General features: G+C 36.6%; 1 protein-coding gene across 2 annotated transcripts; it reads right to left on the reverse strand.

The window, feature by feature from the left end:
* Positions 1-7,365: 7,365 nt before the first annotated feature.
* LOC147857744 (AMSH-like ubiquitin thioesterase 1) lies at positions 7,366-16,808 on the reverse strand. 2 transcript variants are annotated; one of them, XM_087327148.1, is made up of 13 exons: positions 16,634-16,808; positions 15,064-15,128; positions 12,152-12,383; positions 12,004-12,059; positions 9,556-9,661; positions 9,433-9,473; positions 9,048-9,363; positions 8,868-8,957; positions 8,668-8,730; positions 8,410-8,484; positions 8,270-8,332; positions 8,127-8,176; positions 7,366-7,697 (listed from the first exon to the last, which is right to left on the reverse strand). In XM_087327148.1, the coding sequence occupies exons 1-13, from the start codon at positions 16,742-16,744 to the stop codon at positions 7,523-7,525; spliced, it is 1,443 nt and encodes a 480-aa protein (XP_087183274.1). In that variant the 5' UTR covers positions 16,745-16,808; the 3' UTR covers positions 7,366-7,522. The 2 variants fall into 2 exon arrangements, with proteins under 2 accessions (XP_087183274.1, XP_087183273.1); XM_087327147.1 differs by having other exon boundaries at positions 12,134-12,383.
* Between the last annotated feature and the right edge of the window lie 6,300 nt (positions 16,809-23,108).

Raw genomic sequence — 23,108 nt, forward strand, 5'->3', positions numbered from 1 at the left:
TGACGGGGAGTGGCTCCAGATCGGCAAGTACTTGAGGACGTTGACACCAGACGCGGCATGGACGAAGGACGAGGCAAACCAGATCCGGAAGAAGGTGTACCGGTTCTTCCTGCGGGACAGGAGCTTATGGAGGCATCCGAAGAAGCAAAATGGTGTCCTGCTCCGCATAGCACCAAGAGTAGAGGAACAGAAGGCATTGATATCGGCGTATCATGAGAGCCCTTGGGCCAAACACCGCAGAACGTGGGCTACATTCGAGAAGCTAAAGGAGAAGTATTGGTGTACGGGAATGTACTAGGACGTGCACCAATTCGTGATGACCTGTGAAAGCTGCCAAGTGCATTCCGCGATCCGGCACCGAGACAAGTTGCACCCGACCTACCCGCTGACTATCCATTTCAAGTGGATGGTGGATTTAGTGATGATGCCGATGGGGGTAGGGCAGATGCGGTACCTAGAGCTTGCACGAGAGGACCTGACGAACCAAGTGGAGGGTCGTGCACTGCAGAACAAGACAACTACAGCCGTCTATTAGTTCCTAATTGAGGAGGTGATATGCCGGTATGGGTGCCTAGGGAAGATCGTGGCTGACCCGAGAGAGTTGGACGCGCAAGAAGCCAAGGAGTTGTTTGGCCGGTTAGGGGTTAAGCTCTCTCTCACTACATCGTACAATCTAGAGGCGAACGGGAAGGTGGAGCGTGGACACGGGCCAATCGTGAAGGCGTTAGTACGAGCATGCGAAGGACAAGTCGGTAACTGGTCGCGACTCCTACCTTACCCGTTATGGGCGGACCGAACTACATACAGTTTGGTAACCGGGCTCATCCGACAGAGCTGATGTACAAGCAAAAGTCGATCATGCCGATGGAGCGGATAATTTCCTCAAGGGCAGCAGTGAACTGGAGAGATGAGATGAGCCCGGAAGAGTTGTTGGCGGCATAGATTCGCCAGCTTGAGCGAAGATCGAAGGACATGGATCGAGCGAAGGCGAAGCTGCACGCGGCGAGGGTGAAGAATAAAGGCCGGTTCAATCGGACGCATCAGCTATGAGCGAAGAAGATCGAGGAAGGCGACTAGGTGTTGGTTTATGACAATAGCCTCGAAAATAAGCACAAGGCAACGTGTAAGTTTGCGAGGAGGTGGTTCGGGCCCTACGCCGTAGCGGGCGCGAACAGCAATGGCATGTACCATCTCGCGGAGCTCGACGGAACGCAGATAGCAGTACCGATGGCGGGGAAGAGAATCAAGGCGTTCAAGAAGCCGCACGAAGACAAGTCGGTCCCGGAGAGAGCGGACGATGATTCGGAAAGCGACGGTTAACCCATGGGCCAGTTTTCTCCCGGTATCTGTCTCTTTTCGGCGCATGCCGGTGGATGCACGGTTTGGTGGGGGTGGATGTCGTGGAGAAAACCAGCCATAGGAGGAATTGGGAATCCTAGCGCGTGAACAGGTTTTTCACGGATACGCACCAATTTAAGTTAATATACCTTATTTAAGAATAGGTCGGCGTGATGTAAGTATAAACATATTAATAGGTTAGCAAATCAAGGCGTATCTCTATCTGAAAGGACAGAAAATAAAGATGATGTAACTAGGATGTAACGACCCACCCCGAGCGGCCTATAAAAAAGGAGGAAGAAAGACTGAGGGGGGTATCGTGTTTTGGGAGGGGGAAGTGTTGTCGGACTGGGAACCGAGCACCGATCTCTGTCTTTCTTGGTATCAATCTTTGTATTAATCTCTGTTTGGTTGTAATCGATTCTTCCTAAGGTGTAATCTTTGTCTATCTTTGGTGTGTTGTCATGTCCCTGTCTGAACCAACAAGTGTTGTGCTTGCCGATACTCGGTGTCTCCGTTCTTTCTCTTTCCTTTCTCTTTCCCTTCTATCTTCGCACACTCCTCAGTTCAGGGCCCCCGTGGTCCTGCCTTAGTTTCCTACGCGCACACGCGACAACACGACATCGGGTCCTCTTCATTCATATCCGGGTCCCATCCGGAGGGACCGAATTCCCAACAAATACAAATGCCTCAAATGGTACTCAAGGGAAACACACACAATTGCAAATGCCAGCACAACTATATGGACTGATCTAGTGGTATCCTTGCGTGCACAATTCGAAAACCTATAGGGTGATTCAGAGCCTCAAGAGTTGGCACGAGCACAATTTATCTCACTTTGGGAAACCACACCATTCGTGGATTTCACGTCAAGGCATCCAATGAACTTAACACCGGAGGCCAAGTCACCTCACTATCTCTACCCCCTTGGCTTTCGATGATATCAATGTCTAGCCGCGTCTTGATGCTTGTTGAAAAATAACAGGATTTGTCATGCAACGATTTGTTGTTATATGGACAGAGATTGCCCTACCTTTTTTTAATCTAAGATGTCACACAACGATAGCCAAATATATATGAAAGCAACCTATAAATAGTAGAGAACCTATAGATACATAGCTTGATTTGTATATGTGATTCACCTAACTAATGGGAAGCAATTTTTATTCAAAAAGAAAAACAAGAAAAAACAACTTTTTTTCTAATATACATTATTAAACAATAAGAGTCTTCTTATGCATATTGGATTATCCTTATCTTTGGTCGAAGACTCGAATGGATATTTGTCTAAAATTTTTAAACTCGCCGATGTTCTACAAAAGAAGATTTACTTCTAATGCGATAAAGTAATATGCCTTTGTGCGTGATTGACATAGTTTGTTATACAAATTTGGATCATGAAAAAGAAATTTCCCAAAATAACTTCGAAAAAGAGTAACACAAGTAACCAACTACAATAAATATTTTTTGGAAAGAAAACTTTCATATGTGATCTCGGTAACCAAGTCTTTTAGGATTATCACTTTTGTTCACAACTTGTTTGACTACCCCAACTAAATATATATATTTGGGTACAACCAACTCACGATTGAGTCATACGGTTTGCAAGACTTTAGCTTGGTGGAAGCGTGAGTCATTTTTTGTGGAGGATTTTGTTCTCATTGTCATGTTGCCAATGGCATATGATGTGAGCTTACATCAAAGCCATTTAGATTCTCCCCTTAAAAAAAATTAAATTTTTATATACACAAAGTAAAAAGTTAAGTGCAGGTTTCAAACCCCAAAGTCTTATATTATGAAGATATGTCACCACCAATAACGTAATTATACTTATGTTAAAGCATTATTCATAGACTATAATGGCATGTAAAACCCTAGATATAAAGAAGGTCATCTCATATGTAAGAGATAAGTTCATAATAAGATTTGAAAGAAATAATGTTAAAAGGCAACCAAGTGGGTTAAAGCGCATTGTTAGAGTCTTGAGGTCGTAGATTTGAGTCTTGCATAGGGTAGAAATTATATATTATAAATTATAATATTTTGTATGTCGACCTAAAATAGTAATAGTTGAGACCTACAAAAGATAAAGGTTAACTCATTTGGAGGGATCTTCTGCGGAAGCTAAGGCTAGGGATAGAGGAACAAGATAAAGGGAGTCAAAAAGAAAGGAACTTACACTCAAATGTAATCACTTCTTGACTAATAAAAAAATATTGGGCTTTGGTGATTCATTTGTGCACATGTCAATCTTCAATCATCTTTTTTGTATTATTTTGTTTTCGCTCCTCAAGGCCCTCATCATCACTACCTACGAATAGAGACCAGACCCCTCCTAGGCATGCATGTACAACGTAGACTTCAACCTCGTTTGAGGAACAACATTTTCTAATGGTGTCAATTACTTTGAGTATTGCATATGTTTGTGATCCTACAACAATTCCTACTTTCTAGATTCAAGATTATTATTGGTTTTTGGTATTCAACTACTTCGTGAGACCTTCGTTTGTTAGTATAGTCAAGGAAGTTTGTTTCTTTGCTTGTGCCACTTATAAGAGATCAAGATCACTCGGACTTCTAGTTCCTTATCAATCCAAATGTGGTGTTTTTTCTCTTTTGCATTTTTCTATAGGACACTCTCGAGCGTTTGGATCAGCGAAAAATTGAGTAGCTAGACGAATACATATTTGTTCTCTAGGGATTACGACTATGTATCTATGACTGAGTTTTTTACTATAATTTGACATGTTTTTGATATACTTTGTGGGTTCTCTTTCTAATGTTTCTTGTAAAGAATAAGATGTGGAAGCTCAAAGATAGACACAACCAGCTTGAGTCGGACAACACAGTATGACAGTCAATTACGTTGCCACAAAGATGGAGATGCAAAGAGAGAGAGAGAGAGAGAGAGTTGGGTAGACAACAAAAAAATTATATTACATAATACTTTGTCCATACAAATGTGCTCATAGAGCACTTTGCACTTTTTATACAAGCCTTGATAGTGGGTGGATACAAGTATTGTCAAGTACTTAAATGCTCATAAAGGAGCATCTAACACTAATTGAACATAATATTCCTAATACTATGTTCGGCCCAAACGGATATGTCGGCCTCTCTCAGCCGAGTCTATCGGCTTCTTTAGCCGATCCGGCCCATGTTCAACTTGCCTCTCAACACTCCCCCTCAAGCTCAACTTGAGGTTCCTTGTCAACTCCAACTTCTCCTGGCTTTACGCCTCCTTGGCCGCGCTCCATGTTCCTATCTTCTTCTTGTTTGCTTGGTTTAGTTAGAAGCTTTGCCGGCCGCAGAGGATTCTTCTAACCCTCGTGCTCTGATACCATGCAAAGAATAAGATGTGGAAGCTCAAAGATAGACACCATCGGCTGAGCCAGACAACATAGTATGACAAATTGTTAGGTTTCTGCAAAGATAGAGAGAGGGACAAAGTTGGGCAGACAACAAAAAACTTCTATTACCAAATACTCTATCCATTCAAATGTGCTCATAGAGCACTTTTTATACAAGCCCTCACAATGGACTGACACAAGTATTGTCAAGTACTTAAATGCTCATAAAGGAGCATCTGGCACTAAATTAATATAATATTCCTAATACTACGTTCAGCCCTAACGGATATGTCGATCTCTCTCGGCCGACCCGTCTCTCGGCTTCTTCAGCTGACTCAATTGTCAGCTTCTTCAGCTGATCCGGCCCATGTTCAGCTTGCCTCTCAACATTTCCCACCATTAATATAGCACATTGCTAAAAAGAGAGTTTGATTGTGTGTGTGTGTGTGTGTGTGTGTGTGTGTGTGTGTGTGTGTGTGTGTGTGTGTGTGTGTGTGATGTTCATGTGTATATGAAAAGAAAGCAAGAGAGGTCATGTTCATGTGTATATGAAAACATTTTTTTGGTAATTGCTTGTATGGAGGGAGTCAAAACAAGGTGAACCAAGCCAAAAACCAAGGTCGTTCTATCAACATTTCACACATGATGCGATGCATGGTTAGTTTTGCTAAGATTTGGTGCAAGCGTTTCTACTTGAATAGATGAATGTTATTATCGAGCACGATAACATTGTTAGGTATTGTTTTTCGATATCAGTTACGATATATGCTACACAAACAAATATCACTCCAAAATTTACCTCATTTTGTTACAAATTATCCTCCTAGAAACTTATGCTATGATTGAAATGCTATTATAGAGATTTCGTTTTCCACCATCGACAATATCCACTCAACTCCTATTAACGCCAAAGCTCAAGTTGTGTTGGAATTGGTCAACCCCATAACTCTTTGGATTCTATGGAAACACCGATGTAGACGGCTCTTCTCCAACCAAACCGTGCATCACGTAATGTTAATGTAGGTCCAAATATGGAATGAAGTTGTAGTCACTCTAAAGAGCCAATACGATGGCCTCACGGGCGAATCCGATGGAGTTGAAAGACAACGATTAGCCTTCATCCACCACTGGTCATCCTCTCCTTTTCTTGAGTCAGTGGGCATCCACATAAGATGGAACTATTGCATCCCTATAGGGATTTGTATATAACACTCACCTGTAAAATTTTATAACTAATGGATGAAGTTTTTTTGGAAACAAAAAGAAAAGAAATGCTATTATAGGAGAGTATTTATTTTATAACACACATAATGTGATACATTTTTTAGCAAAAACAATGAGATATCTAGATATTTTCAAGTCAACAATATTGGTATGACAACTTTATCCAAAACTCTTTATTATGGGCTTCTCATTCTCGGCTAAAGTTTACCATTTCAAACAATCATTAATCACCATAGACGTGAACATTCTATTGGTTTATGCATGCTTTTGCACACAATCTACACCATTCAATTTTTATGTTTTTAAATTTCTTCGTAGTGGACTTTACCATCTTCCCCCATGTACACACACCCATTCATATTTTATATGTTGTCAATCTCTATGACCTAAAGAATACCACTAAATTGTGCATGATTCTAGTCATCATCAATCGCATTGACCCATCAAATAATATGGAGAAAAAACTAGTTGTTTTTCTTCCACGCTTATTGTATTGTTAAAATTGCTATTCTTAATGAGTGCCTTGTACTAATCCTCTTTTGTTCTCTTTGTGGAAGAGCTTTGTTGTTTTCTCTTGCAATCTCTTTCTTCAATTAGCTTGTTGAAGTGGCCTCCAACCAATTGTGTTATGTCTTCTTATCCATCTTTAAGGAAAACTTGAACAAAATAGCCTTCATTCCCATATTCAAGAGCTTTTATGTTGAAGATGGTACATTGATCACGACGATCATTTCAAAGAGTGGCTAGATTCTAATGTGTGTTTTTGTATTGAAATTCAACAAGATTTCAAGAGTCTATAATGGATTAATGGTTTGGACCAAAAGTTTCCATTTTTTGGTTATCACAAAACCAATCTTTCCATGGTTCATTTAAGACCAACCCCAAAATGGCGCCACAAGAATACGAAACTTGGTATTAGTCGCCACATATAACCATGTCCATGAGGTATATGAACTTTGGTTATTCTATACCAATCTAGGTTTTTATCATAAAAAATATGAGAGAAAATATGAGTTTACTATAGGCTCCAATAAAAATTGATTTAACTATCAGATTAAAAACTAATCTTTTAACGATAAAGGGGACAATCCCCATGATAGCCCTAAAAATTTCCCTAGCTTCTCAATTTGAAAAAACTATGCAAACCTTTATCAGGCTATAGTACCTTCAATTATTTTATTTTAAATATAGTGGCATGTTTCTGAGAAGGTAGATATGACATTTTCATAAAATTGGACCTGCATTGGATAGACATGCACAACACCTTACAATTTCCCTAGCAAATGAAGACATTGAAAATTGGCATTCAATCTGATTCATTCATTGCAATCTCTCTTGATACTAGAAGTGTTGCCATCATTCAAGCATCTTCTTTTGTATTATACAATAAAATTATACACCAGCCGTAATATTGTAATCGGATTGTAGGCTTCCCTTTGGTGAAGAAAAGGTAGAAGATAAGTTCCTTTGCTATTTATATTGACTATCTTACACTTGATTTGCCCAAAACAAAATGGGACATCAAATAATCAGTACTTGGTGTACAAATCATAAATAAATAATCAGATATTTGATGTAGTTATTAGGAATAAATTATTCATATTGGATGTTTAGCGAAGGTCAGCAACTTGATACTGTAAACCTTCACTAAGTAGGACATGAGCACAACTTTCATAAATAGGCTTCCCATCAGTTGGTGTGTCATGTGGGTGAAATCCACGTAATGAGCATTTCTGGATTGTTTTGATACCTCCAGGATCAGATAGTCGAAATATACCATATTTCCTGCAAGGCATTAACTTAATGAATAGTTCAAGAATTTTAACTTGATAGACTATCCAATCCAAAAACTATCATGAAAATGAAATGGGTTTTCTAAATTATCAATCAAAAGCATGATGTTAAAATTTGAGAAACTTAATCAATCATCCAATAACCATGATAAAAATGAGACAGGGATTTGCTATTAAACTTAATCAGACATCTCATAACCATAATGAAAATAGATTAGTACTTACTATGAACTTAATCAACAACCCAAATAGTCATGATGAAAATAAGATGAGTATTTACTATGAACTTAATCAACCACCCAAATAGTCATGATGAAAATAAGATGAGTATTTACTATGAACTTAATCAACCACCCAAATAGCCATGAACTTAATCAACCATCCACCAAACCATATAATTTTCCCTGGGCATTGAATTTACCTTCGGTCAGTTGGAGCCATGACAATGGCAATAGCTTCTGGCAACATAACCTGCCATACCATAAATATTAATGTGTTGAGAAGTGCTTTTTCTTACAATGTAGACATTGAACTGTATGAATAATTGCTTCAAAAGCTAGCAACCTGGTATGAATAATGAGTATGAAGGTCAACCGATGACATAAAACAAGATTGTGTTGGATGTGTCTGCACAAAAGAGTCATATCAAGTATTGACACCTAAACCTAATGGCATGGATCAAACAATGGATTTTTTTGTCTTACATGAATCCACCCTAGTTGAAATAGGCCACGCTTGTCTTGCCAATCAAAAATCTCCTCTTCATTTGTTGTATGACACTAAAAAATTTGAACCACAAAAAACATATCATTGACAAACTTTTTACATAGGATCTAAGGTTTTTAATATCAACCAACTAGAGCATAAGTGATTATTACACGATGCTCAAAATATTATTGAGTTATAGAGATATATGGACTTGCATCATTTCTTAAGTGCAAATCTATAAGCTTTTCCCTTACCGTGTTCGTAGTTCCCTGCTGTTTTGGGATGATGAGAGCAGTAATATAGAACGTAGAATTTTTCTGAAAGGATCAGAGCAAACTCAAATCATGTATGTTTTATTGGGCAGTTTTCTAAATTAAATTTTATCATAATCTCAAATACTCGATCTTTTATTGGATAACTTTCCAGATTGACTTTTTTCATTTATGTAGCTTACAAGAGAACCGGCAAGGACTCCACATGTCTCAATACTCTTATCAGTATTTCTCTTAGCAAACTTCATAAACTCCTCCATCAACTTTGCAGGCTACAGATTCAGCATAAAAATAGAATTAGACTTTACACATATACAATTATTGTTGTCAACTAAAGAACAAAAGAGTTGCACAAAATTTACAATGTGTAGCTCTTTCGGAGCTTCTGTCTGCTTTAAATTGTCTGTAAGCAAGGGTAGAGCTGTGACTGGCTCAGCTTCAGTAGAAGGCTGTGATGAATTAATGGGGTCACAAAGCTGCATTAGATCAGCAATAACTGACAGTTCTTGTACAGGTGCAGCCACTGGTGGAGGTGATGGTTGCTTTATTAACTTTGGTTCTGAGCAATTATCACCAGAGCTATCTTCAGGCTCCCTCTTAGGATTAGGCTGAGGTTCTAATTCAGATAATTTTGAAACTTCTGTATTGCATAGTACACTGTCCCAGGATTGCTCCAAGCTGTTCCAGAGAAAATCATCAGGAATATTGGAGTTTCACTCAAACATCTTTCAAGAAGTATGGCAATACCTTGATATGTCCATTGTAACATTGTGGCTAGGATACTCGATCTAGAACATGAACTAGTTCGTTATTACTTATTCTTAGTTAAACAAGGCTCAAAACAAGATACATTATACTCAAAGAAAGTACCCTTGCTTGTGTGGTTGGAGGATTCCAGCGTGCCCGTAGACCATCAGGACCCAAAATGGAATGCTTTGAGAGTGTCTCTTTATTTGGAAGAGTGAACTTCTGTGCACTATGCATTAAGAAACAAAAAATATTGCAACATGTGAGAGCAAACAGAATAAGAATAGATCATGAAAACTAACTCTCAAGCTTCAAAATGTAACTATGGCCATATAATTATAATTGTACATATATATAACTGGTTTAAAAGAGGAGTGTGAAACTGAAGGAAACTGACCACAAATCTTTATTTCTAAATGAATCAACCGAGCAGTAAAAGACTACGGAGGTTCACTATACTTGATATGGCTAAAACTTATGATACCTCTAGTATCTATGCATATAACATGCTCTTGATGATTCAGATTAGGAATGCAAGCTTATATTCATTCGCATTATTTGTTACTCATATAATCTTTATTTTAATTTTTAGCAAAAATAAAAGTCTGAGTATCTCATTTCAGTTCCTTGTTTAGCAACTCGGACACTTGTTTCTATTTCTCACCATTCCATTAGCTGATGTTCAAAATTCTAGCATTGTTACTGAGTATGGGAAAATGATCTAGAATTCAGACACAATTAAAGGCATACTAGAAATTAGAACAAGCAAAATTCAAAAAACTGGCAAAATTGCAAGAGGAACTTATATATCCATGTATTTCCAGGACAATGCAGTGTAAAGTGGCTGTTGCATTATCGCAAACAAAAATGACAGTTGACTGATAGTTGACAGGCAGAGCTTCACCAGTGACAGCATACCAAAATGAGTTTTAGATCAATATCTCCATACCAACTCATGGTAGAGGCTATAGATCTAGTCGTAAGTAATCTTGTTTCTCAACAGAATGTTCACTTGAAGCCTTAGTCAAAGAAAAAGATAGTAGTAGAGCCTTTAAACTGTACAGTGGGACTATTAAATCCCCACTGCGGCATATAATTTAAGAAAAACTTTATAATACCATAGAATTCGGTATATAGAAAATAGTCAAGAAACTATAGACAAACAAATGTGTACTATCAGAGAGCACAAATGTTCACAACATGCTACATAAAAGAAAACAGGAAGATGTGCTTCTAAGTCATGATTCCAATCATAGCAATGGGACTCTTCCAAAACTTGATATTCGATAAGAACTAATACTGATAAGACGTAATTTTTTGTAAACACGTTTTAGATTTACTAAAACAAATACACAATGATGACAGTTTGCCGCATCATTTTATAATTTTCGAAAAATCTGAAGTTAAGATCCTCTTTTACAATTCCAGATAAAAAGATTGTGGTGATTTCTAATAATATATATACATATATACTGTACAGATGCTTCTTGTAATATATAGAGAATTTATAAATGTTCTGGTTGGTGTTTCAGTTCAACGTCTACCACAGGTGAAATGTTTTGGGCTGCACCAGGAAGTTTCAAGGGAATCAAACATTTCACGGTGATGTTGACCGCCAAAGATATGAGAGTGAACCTTACATGTTGAGTTGCATAATGCTGAGTTCAGACATCATGTGGACTTATATGAACACCTTGGAATATTCTCCAAATCATTATCTTAAATCCTAGTTGTCTCCTCCAAATGAATGTGAGGACCAGGCTGCCTCGGCAACCAAGTTACCCACAGAACTTCCCACTAAGTGGACATATCCAATGTATAATCCATCACTATACATCAATTCAATGTTGTATAAAACAGGTAATAAAAGTGAAACAGAGTAGAGATGGACTGTTTTCTCAAATTTGAAAGGCAGTGACAGTCTTGTCACACAAAAGTCGTCTATTTCAGAAAGAGCAAACACATGATTGCAAGAAAAGACGTAGATTTCTCTTACCTGACTAAGCCCAGTGGAATATTTTACCTAAACCTAGGAATAAATTAATTGGGTCATTTGAAATTATGCAAAATATGATTTCCATCACTTTAAACTCTGAAATTAGAGTTAGAATAACAAGCATAAATCTCTCTTAGAGCAAGGGTTTACAATGATCATAACACCAACTTGCATCTCAATCAGAGTAGATTATTATGGAACCATAATGAGTATCACATCCTAGCCATTATACATGGCTCTACACTATATGGAAAAACAACTGAACTTTTTGCTTCAGAGTCTTGACCTACTAGTAGTTTTGGCACTTACTAGTAGTTAGTTGTAAGTGCATAGAATGGACTAACTTATACCTACATGGGGAAATTAGAATATAGGCAATCCATTAAGACTCCTGCCTGAGATTGCAATATGTCTAACGGAAAAGTCACATATAGGAGCTCAAGTCTCACAAACATAATGTTCACTAAATTTGGCAATGACAAACACTTGCATCAATGGAGAAGTTAGACATCATAGAACTCTTCCAATAGCATGGAAATGCAGCAAAATTTAAAAGTCATAGTTGAGCAACTTACAAGCTATTTGCTTGTTGTCCATTGTGATACAGATTACCTTGAGAAACAGATCCATTCTGCAAAACAGAAAGATTTATATGTCATTTCTCTCTAAAAACTGGGTATGCACATTTCAACCATCCAAAGATACCTTTCCAGAGCCAAAAACCTTTGTTTGACTCATTGATATTGGAGGCCATTCATAGTGCCTGTCCACAGAGCTTTCTAAAGCAGCAGTACTGGATATTTCATTATTTATCCTGTCAACTTGTATCCGCACCTCAGGTTTGAGTTTTTCAAGTTCTGCCAAAATAATTCCAAACTTTTGATTGTAGACAGATCTCTCCCTCGAAGAAAAGGTTCTGTACTCTAGGTGTTCAGGAATAGTCTCCCCAACAAGACTGCATTAAGACAAACCAAATCATATTTACTTCTGCATTCCAAAGACTCATACCACTCATTCATAGTACATGTGATTACTGTTTATTTCCATCCAGTGAAAACATCATTACACAGCTGGTGATAGCTGCAGAGATCTTGGGATTCACAAATCTCCTGAAAATTGGTAGGAACCTTATAAATTACAGAACTAAATGAAACGGAACCTCAAACATCGTGATGAACGGACAGCAGCAAGCAGCACATCTAAGATTGGCTTTACCATTGTCATCTTAGATCACATCAGGCATGCAAACATGCTAGAGAATAATTCATCCTGCGGAATTTGAACTTGCATTTACATAAAAGGTAGGGGGGAAACCCAGGAAGGAACCTAAGTATCCCTAGCACATTGAGAAGTTTGAGGAGACACCATTTAGTTTCTACCTTGTATCCCTGATTTGAAAATAAATATTGATTTCATAATATTGAGCCTTCAAAGTTTTATAAACTATCTTCCATAATATCCAAATGAAATCCACTAATACTATCAGGCTGCATAAATCTGCTTATTGTCTAGTTTAGCCTCACACATTTAACTTTTCAAGAACAAAATAAGAACGTCCATTTTTTAAAGTGACCAAATCAGAATCATCATATCCACAGGCCCCAAAAACAGCAGTATTCCCACAGACTAATGCAATTGTGGTTCGGAATAAGGATCAATATATAGCATAAATGCATTTAAATTGCACCTCATAAATGAGATAATATCGAGTGCTACTGAACCAACCAAAAGAAGAACATAACATCTTCAAAACGTTTTTAACTAATATCAAACAATCAATTATGATGTCAGCAGTCACTTGTTGCAGTTTGAAATAACTTGAAAGTCAAAAAGCTACCTACCTAGTTCATCACCTCCATGGCCTAGTTTCCTCAAACAGGAGCCATGACTACAACCAAATCTTTGAGCTCCAATATGGAATAGCCACATCTGGAGATTTAACCTATTGTCTTCTGCCACTGCTGCAAGTCCCTGCTAAATCTATGCTATAAGTGTCTTTATGATTTTATTTGTAATGTGTGACTCCTGACAGTAACATATATTGTCTGTGTGTGTGCTGCATTCATTTTTGGTGCAACTATAATACTCCAACGGCTGTATCTATTGATCCATCCATATATTTCATAGTTCACTTCAAAGGACAAATATATAATCAATGGCAACGACATGCAACTAGCAGATGCATTACAAAAAGTTATACAGCAAATTTGAGCTCCTTGGCTGCTCAGATTATGGAAACAGCATCAGATAACATATTATCCTTTTGCGGCTACTCTAATTTCCCTTTCGGATCGTTCTTCCTTTTGTAGATTAGACTTGGTTGTCTAAGACCTTGTGATATTTTGACTTCAGTATTTTTCTCCTTTACAGGAGACAACTCAGAGAACCTAGTCGCACTCCACCATTCTCACCTCACTTATGTGATTTAGAAACTTCTAGGATATATCAAAGAATGAGTATAGCCTATGAAGTCTGGAGCAAACAGACAACCATGTATGAGTCAGCCACTATAGTGAACAAGGCTCACCTAATGTGGAAACTCTTGGCTTCACAACTTGAGGCGACTATGTTGGCTACATCTCTAAATTCAGAGATAGGCTAAATCAGCTTGCAGATGTAGAATTGCAGGCCTTGGAAGAAGAAATGAAGACTATATTCTTACTCATGACATTGCCAAAGTCATGGAAAGCATTGGTGATCTCACTATCCAGCAATCCAAATCTCATATTTGATGGTGTGGAAGAACCAATCCACAACAAAGAAATCCACAGAAAAAGCCAAAGAAGCAATCCAACATAGAACACCCACCTATTCTGCAATAAAGGTGGCAACCTAATGCCAACCTATTCTGTAATAAATGCAGTATCCTACTGCCAACCAATGCCGTTATAAGTGTGGCAGCCTAATCAGCTTCAACTCAGATAGTTTTTAAAATAGAAGGATGACATGCCTTGCATTGAAGACCCTATGGAGAGTCAGGAACTTTATTCTAGGCTTGTATCCCTTTCTCTATTGTGAAGCCCTTTTTTTGCCCTTTGGTCTCTATCCTGCCCTCAGGTTTTCCTTTCTCTAAGGTGTGTTTCAGCAACTGCATTTTTACTTACGGCTGCATGCATATCAATTGTTTTGGTCCAATCAATTCCATAAACCCTACAACCCAAACTACAAAGTTACTACATAATGATAATATAAATGAGCCAAAAAGTTTGAGAATCATGAGGAGCAGAGAAAACAATGTTATTAATTAAAGAAATGATAAATTGCAGTGGCATACTGTAAATTCCATATCATGAATAATTATCCCTTATAAAGTTATTACATAGCGATAATATAAATGAGCCATAAAGTTTGAGAACCATGAGGAGCTGAGAAAACAAAGATATTAATTAAAGAAATTATAAATTGCAGTGGCATATGGTAAATTCCATATCATGAGTAATTATCTCTTGCGCCATTTGTTTCTTACGGTCTACAATACGACCTCATGGAAATCATGCAACCATCTTTGACATCTCAACGCTAGTACTCATGCATTGAAACTCAAATTCATATTCATTATTGTTGAGAGAAACTTCCTTTCAAAATACAAGACATAAAACAAACACAAATTAAAAGTTCAGTACAAAGTAGTGCACCTGGAAAACCGAAGGAGTAAAACGTAAAGCTCAATTATATTTCCCTCCTCCCTGTAAATGTTCGCCTGGTGGATACAATAATAAATTAGTTTAGGTGCCCTCATAAGCTAAAACACCTGCTGAATTCAGGAGTTTGCAGTTTGGAAGACTTAAAGGCAACAGAAACCCATAGAAATATGCATATACATACATACATACATACATACATATATATATATATATATATATATTCTGCTAAATTCCTATAAATATATGATATTTTCTAGAACGTAAGACATATCATGTCAGGCATAAAAATGGAGGACAGCAGATTACTGCGGAATATTTTTCCAAACACTAGATGAGATCAATATATATCAATATATATATATATATATTCTGCCAAATTCCTATACATATATATGATGTTTGCCAAAAAGGAAACGTGGCAGATCACCACAATCAAAGAAAACTTTCCCAAATACTGGTCGAGATTGTACAACGGGCCACAACTCTCTGGTTGATGATATTTATAGAGGGAATAAATGCAATAGAAGTATATGAATTTTCGGTTATGCAATATTCTGCCAGTTTCCTATAGACTTATCATCTTTTTTCATGAGTTTCTATAATTTCCTGCATGAAATTTCCTGAACATAGGGTGTGATAGTCAAACAGCCCAAATGAAGCAGAAATATATGATAAAGAATGTAATTTTCAGTTGCACACTGAACATCTGATGGAGGATGATATCACATGCCATTACTAAAGAACCAATTTCCCCAAGAAAGGATGAAGTCATATATTAGGCCAGAACATGGCATATATGGTAAAGGAATGCAGACATATTTTTCCTGTCCTTTCATGCATGAATAAAGAAACTCAAGATGATTTGCAAAGAAACTTTCATGGGTATGGAATTAGATCATATGGTCAGCCTAAACAAAGCATAAGTTAAAACAATGAAATTTCCACGCTCACATTAGTGGTATTTTCTATTATTTCATGCATGAACAAGAAACTCAAGTAGATTACTAATAAAAAAGCCCTGAACACTGGATGAGATCGCCAACAATAAGCATCCACATATGGTAAACAATGCAATTTCCGCATGTATATCAAGCATATGAGAATGAGATTATCCAAATATAAGATAAAGAGTCCAATTTTCACACAAACACTAAGCATTTGAGGATGAGATCGTACAATCTCACGCTGAAAAAAACATAACGTAGATGCTAAATGATGAACTTATTGATCTGTTATATTATCTCATGCTTTCTAATTATTTCATGCATGAAAAGGAAACTCCACAAAATTAACTAAAGAAGATTTCCCGAATACCAATGAGATCATACAGCCTTGACCCCCTCAAAGTATGCAAAATCCACATGCACATTCGGCATTTTCATTATGATGGTAAGGGATATACATATTGTGATGGGATTTCGGATTTAATTATCGGATTATGACATGAAAGAGGTCTGAAAACAGCACTGTGATTGAGAAACAGCACATGGATTCAGCTAAGAAAACGAATCAATGTGCCATAAACCTATAAAAAGAGATGAGAACGAAAGAATGCAATCACCTGTTTGAGGAGATTGTCTGCAGTGCGAAAATATTTCTTGAGAGGAAATCGGTTATCGACCTCGACTTTGCGGGTGTTCTCAGAGATGCTCAATCGACGGGAGGGCCTCATGGTGCAGAGATTTTACATTCCTGCGGGCGCGAAATTAGGGCAGACAGAGGTTGGAAATGAAGAATGGCAGAAGGCAAAAACAAAAGAACAGGATCGAAGAAGAAAGTGCATTTTTGTTGTGCTTGGAAATAGAAAATCCCCGAAATACCCCCGTGTCCCCTCCAACCCAGGTTTTCCTTATTCCCCTCCGATGCCCTTCTATGCCCAAGAGCCATCATATCATGTAAACAAATACATAATGTTGTACCCCTCCTTAATGTTCTTCATGGGTCAAGATATATATATATCTATCTATCTATCTATCATATGAAGAGTTTGAGCTCATTCTTATAATTATTAATTATCAAGAGGCTCCGCCCCAACTTCACCCACACCCACACTTTGGCCGGACTTTCAAACCACCCCCCGTTCAGTTGGCAGCTTCGAAGGAGCATAAAGAACAAGCATTGCTGAAAGCCCGTAGTAATTCTTAGCATGATAACTATTACCATCATTCGTGATAACTAAGGTAAGGGAAATATTTAACCTAATGTCAATACAAACCTTCGCTTTGTAGAGTTGATACAAGGAATGCATTGATTATGCTTCCAAATATTTTCTTATCTAATGTTTCTTTTTATGAAGAGAAAATGGTCCATCACTTACCAAAGAAACATCTCAGTAATTGATTTATCAAAAATCAAGGAAATGTGTAAATTCCTAAAAATTGTGTGACAAATTTCTATTGTTCCATCACTCCATGCACGAGAAAGGAAACTTTATCTCTCATTACAAAAACATTTTACACACTCTTAGTCAATTCATATCATTAGCTTGACTTCTTGAAAGGAACCTACTCTTTTACGAAGCCTAGTTTATCTCAAATATAATATCCTTGTTGAAAAGTCACATATGAACATATAATCTTTGGTTCTAAATCCATATACAAAATGATAAATGACCACATCGACTAGATCCCAATATACAAAATGAGGTTGAATATCTAAATATCTATGCATGATAACAACACCATTAAATAAACGCCCATCAAAGTGACGAAACTTATATTACAGTCAATAGATGTCACATACATAGTGTCCACACTATGACAACATTATTGAAACAAAGATCATCACGCTTTTTCTAATATTCTCATTTATGATAAACACACATATATCATATTGTATCCAACATCAAGATGAACATCTTTATAACCATAAACTACTTGAACAGGCGTGAAAATCCTCCTCTATAAGACCTTTGATAAAATTTTCATTTAGTTCTTGTGCAACACAAAGTCACCATTTTTGTTGTGCAACATAATTGAGACATTCAATTAGAGCTTTATAAAAATTGTTATGTGCTCTCATTGCCTTGATTACATCTAGGTCACTAATAACTACTACATTTGTAAGTGGCAAAAAAATGGATTCTTTTTAAAACTGTTTATGGTCGGTTAGTCATGTTATTGTCAAACAAGACAATGTTGAGATAACTACTACATTTGTAAGTGGCAAAAAAATGGATTCTTTTTAAAACTGTTTACGGTCGGTTAGTCATGTTATTGTCAAACAAGACAATGTTGAGATAAGCAGAGCAGTCCTCATATCATACAATGGGGGTGTAGCTCATTTGGTAGAGCACTTGCATGGCATGCAAGAAGTACGGGGTTCGAGACCCCGCATCTCCAATGCACTTTAGCTAGCTATACAACACTTTTGAAGATTTTACAGTGTAAATGACACTTTTGAAGATTTCACAGTCTTGCACTTTTTAAGATCAAAATATATCACTATTTACTTAAATGATTGTACTTTTTTTCCATTGCCAAAATTGACATGTACGCATTTGAAGAATTCATTACTTGATCATTTACATATATTGTTAATGGGGGTGTAGCTCATTTGGTAGAGCACTTGCATGGCATGCAAGAAGTACGGGGTTCGAGACCCCGCATCTCCAATGCAACTTTAGCTATACAACACTTTTGAAGATTTTACAGTGTATATGACACTTTTGAAGATTTCACAGTCTTGCACTTTTTAAGATCAAAATATATCACTATTTACTTAAATGATTGTACTTTTTGTCCATTGCCAAAATTGACATGTACACATTGGAAGAAGCCAACACTCGATGATTTAAGTCAATTTATGGGTACATGTAGCAATGGGCCCGGTTTGGTTTTGGATTCTTGGCCTTGAAACCAAACCATTTATACGTAACCGAACCGTTTAAAAACAATCAAGCCATTTAAACCGAACATAGTTCCTAATATTCGCGTACGTCCAATTTACTGGACGTACGCGAACGTTTGCAAACGTACGCGTATGATACGCGATATTCGTTTGGCTTTTTTTTTTTTCTTTTGACTTTTTTTTGGTTTTTTTAATTTTTGATATTCATAATATTTTGTGAATAGAAATGACATCTGACACACATACACACACTCTCTCTCTCTCTCACACGAGAACTGACAGATTTTCTCTCTCTACAAAATCTAGATATCTAATATACATATTACATACTCCCTCACACAGACAAAACCCATAGCTCCTCTCTCTCTCTCTCTCTCTAGAGTCTAGATATACACTCAATCACTGTCTCCTCACACATGCAAAACAGGGCTTCTCTCTCTAGACCACACACGCTCTCTCTCTCTCTCTCTCTCTCTCTCTCTCTCTCCCCCTCACACACACACACACTATGTACACCATATACACCATACGTATATATAATATATCTATGTACCGCGTATGGATTTCAATCATACTTGGAGCCTTTTCACGTATGAGTATGATACGAATATTGGCGTTTGAGTATGACACGAATGGGACGTATGGCTAGAACTATGAAACCGAACCGTTTAGAACTAAACCATTTACGAAAAATTTAGAACCAAACCAAATTGATTTATCATAAATCAAAACCAAATGGAACAAAACTATTTAATCCTAAACAAGTTGGGCAATTAAACAAATTTGAAAAAACAAATAGTTAGACATAGAAGATACTTATTCCATTTATATTACCTTGAAATGAGTGAGCTCACACATGATCAAACTTGTTCTAATTCTTGCCATTTTTCATTACATTTGCAAAACAAATCTCATCACCAAGACATCATGGGGGGAATTAGCCATGGGCCCTGTTTGGTTTCTTTGCCTTGAAACCAAACCCTTTAAACATAATAAAAACTGAACCAAATTGTTTAAAAATTATCAAGTTATTTAAACTGACCATTCAGAAACAAACCATTAAAAAGTTAGAGAAGACAAACCATTTACGAGAAATTTAGAACCAAACCAAACCATTTTTACACACAATGTAACTAGAGACTCAAGAAACATCATAATAAATAGAACCAGAGATTAGAAATAAAAACAAAATAGAGATTAGACATAATAAACAGAACCAAAGATTAGACGTAATAAACTTCTAGTTACTCATTGCTTCCATCAAGCACGTCCATCATTCCTAATTTTAATGTAATTTCCGCTTGCTAGTTATTCGAAAAATTCAATGAGCACAATTGAGGAAAGGTAGTGGAAATAACAAGCAAAAACTATCGTGTAACTTGAAGACAAAGAATGATGATACTTCACAATCTCCTCTGAAAAGGTATAGGAGAACAAATATCTAATCTTCTCCTTCAGTTATGATCTAGAAAATATGCTCACGGAGGTTTTGATACTCCGAGTTCAAAAAGAGTACTTGTTTAATTAATGCATAGAATCAAAGCCTTTAAAAGATCATAATGATGACTTCATATCCCATTCTCTGCAAATAACAGAAGTGCTTCCATGTTCAACCAAATAGATGTTGTAATTGTGATTTGCATTGCAATTTCCATGCTCATGATTGATCTCCTTGGAAAAAGTACTATTTTTTGAAGAAAGATTAGACATAAATGAGATGAGATACATAGAGAGAAGATGTGTGGGCTATTGAATGCAGATGATGTGTATGGAAAGTGGGTGGATAACTAGTAAATAGATATAACCAGGTATAGATAAGTTAGAGACATATGCCAAAGTGCAAGATAAATATGAGATGTCGCCTAGATGTAAGTAGACATATGGTGGTAAGCTTTTGTACAACCAACACAGGGTAATAGTAACTGAGAATGATAGGATAATTTAGGCAAGGACTATCCGATAAGGGGACTATGTACAAAAGGACATATTCAACTAATGGAGTATATTCTTTTTTGGAAATGATAGAGTGCAACTTTTTGTAGAAAGATTCAATATAATATATAGAACTATGTATCTAGAACATCATGATTCTGTAAATAAATTCTACCAGAGATAGAATAACAGAAATTTACATCACATTTTCAATGCCGATGGCCTATTAACGTTCTGAAAAAACTACTAGTTTGTGGAGGAAGAGCAGATAAAGCATATAAACTAAAGGGTTTTGGTAATGATAACAAACAACCCAAAATCCCACAACCTATGAATAACAATAGATCTAACATAGTTCAAATGAAGTATTTTCTAAATCTCTTTAACAAGTGTACATTAAGTTCATATCCACAACAAAAGAAAAATGTGAAGTGGATACATTAGATACCCTACTCACTCTCCCATTCATTACTAGATTGTTCCCAACTTTTAGGTGTACTTCCATAGAACCTCTATGTAAACTAATACTCCTCTTTTAGTTTCCAATGTTTAAATTATAGCTAGTTTACTTTAAGTATTATTTGTAGCGTCATTGTAATATGTCCTCATCTAGTCTAAAATAGTTATGCTCTTTGGTGTATATTTGTTTCTCTTTAATCTTTCTCTCATCCATTGTGTGAGAACTATGCAACTAGTTCTCTAACTATTTCCATGGTATTAGTTGAACATGTGGATAGCCAACCAATCTTATGTTTGTAAAGTTGTTGAAAGGAGTTGACCCATAAGCTCACTATCATTCGTATGTTATGGAAGAAGAAAACTAAATTTTTTATTCTACCACCAACACAACTTCATGGAAGCTTCAACTTTTGCAAGAGTTGAACTCAATCAAACAATGGGACATGTTTATAAGCAATTATACCCTCAAAACCAATTGATTGTGTTATTCAATTGAATTTGTGTGAGGATCAATGAGGAGGAGATGGTGGAGACAATGCTATTTAAGGTCTCCAACCTAATGGGCTTATAATCACTATGGTGGAAGCAATATCCCATTGATGTTATTCGAGGAGGAAAATCCCTACAATAGAAACAAACATGGGTATATATAACTTGTACTAACATGTGGACATGGAAGAAGAGCGGTGAGTAGACGATATAGTGGAGAAGGAAGACATTCACACGAAGCGGATATCTTTCAACACCAAACAAAAGCAAAAGAGGAAACTCTAAAAGATTGGAGAGTTTCAATTGTTCTAGGTTGATGGCCTATCTTAGTGAGGATTGTTTCTATTCTCTTGGATGAGGTTAGCATAGTCTTATGCCTTCTTAATTTCAGCCCTATGGCTTGGTTAACATGTTAGGTGTGTCACTAATCGAAGACTTTGTTTGCTTTGGACTAGTTTTGTCTCTATTTCCTTTTTTTTCTTTTTTCTAAGTCTTATTATGTTTGTGGTTTATGCTATTTGCTAAGCTTGGGTGATTACTCATGAATCCATTTTAGATGGCATAAGTGATAGTAGATTCATGCCATTCTTCTATTTATAGGCAATATATAGTTAGGTGTTCAAGACTTGCCACGTCCTTAGCAAGTGACTTTGCATTGAAACCAAATAATCAAGTCTTGGGTTTATTGGTCTATATGGAGTTCTAAGCACACTTCTTCCTTGGTGTCTCTCCAAGTCGACCCCATTAGATTTTTCATGCCAAAAGAGACTAATGAGGTATATCATCTAAGTATACAGAACAAAAGAAATTGACAAGATGTAAAAGGGTAAGGATAAATAAGAGAAATTACATTGAGGTGGGAGTGTTGAGAATCAAACTCAACTTAACTTAGGGTGTGAACACACCTTAAGAATAGGCACGTGTGTGAACACACCACATTCTGTAACAATAACTAATAGGCATGTTGGGGTTTTGGACTAGGAGTAGGAAGAATTTGAGACATGTCTAGTTATGAATAGACTGCAAGAAAAAGAGTTCGAAATTTATGAATCCCACAAGTATAATGTATTTTATTAATCAACATTTAGATAAGAATATGAATTTAGATTGAAAGAGAAGGATATAGACACCTTGTGAATCCCACGAGTATAGTTAATTTTAATAAATATTTAAAACCCTAATAATAAATTAGAATACATTGGAAGAGAGAGATATAGAAAACTTGTGAATCCCACAAGCATAATGTATTGTATTAATCATTATTTTTGAACCCTAATGATTTTTGATCCATAATGTTCTCTTCTCAC

The sequence above is a fragment of the Azolla caroliniana genome, unplaced genomic scaffold (assembly GCF_043228905.1).
Source record: "Azolla caroliniana isolate FFs.n. ecotype wild unplaced genomic scaffold, voAzoCaro1.0.p SCAF_11, whole genome shotgun sequence".
Classification (NCBI taxonomy): domain Eukaryota; kingdom Viridiplantae; phylum Streptophyta; class Polypodiopsida; order Salviniales; family Salviniaceae; genus Azolla; species Azolla caroliniana.

Bases quoted from the DNA above. Each gene is read 5' to 3' on its own strand.
- LOC147857744 (XM_087327147.1), bottom strand. From the start codon at position 16,744: ATGAGGCCCTCCCGTCGATTGAGCATCTCTGAGAACACCCGCAAAGTC. The intron at 9,364-9,432 runs GTATTGCCATAC...TCTCTGGAACAG, and splicing joins GTTACAATGGACATATCAAG to CTTGGAGCAATCCTGGGACA. The intron at 8,177-8,269 runs GTTGCTAGCTTT...ATGGTATGGCAG, and splicing joins ATACTCATTATTCATACCAG to GTTATGTTGCCAGAAGCTAT.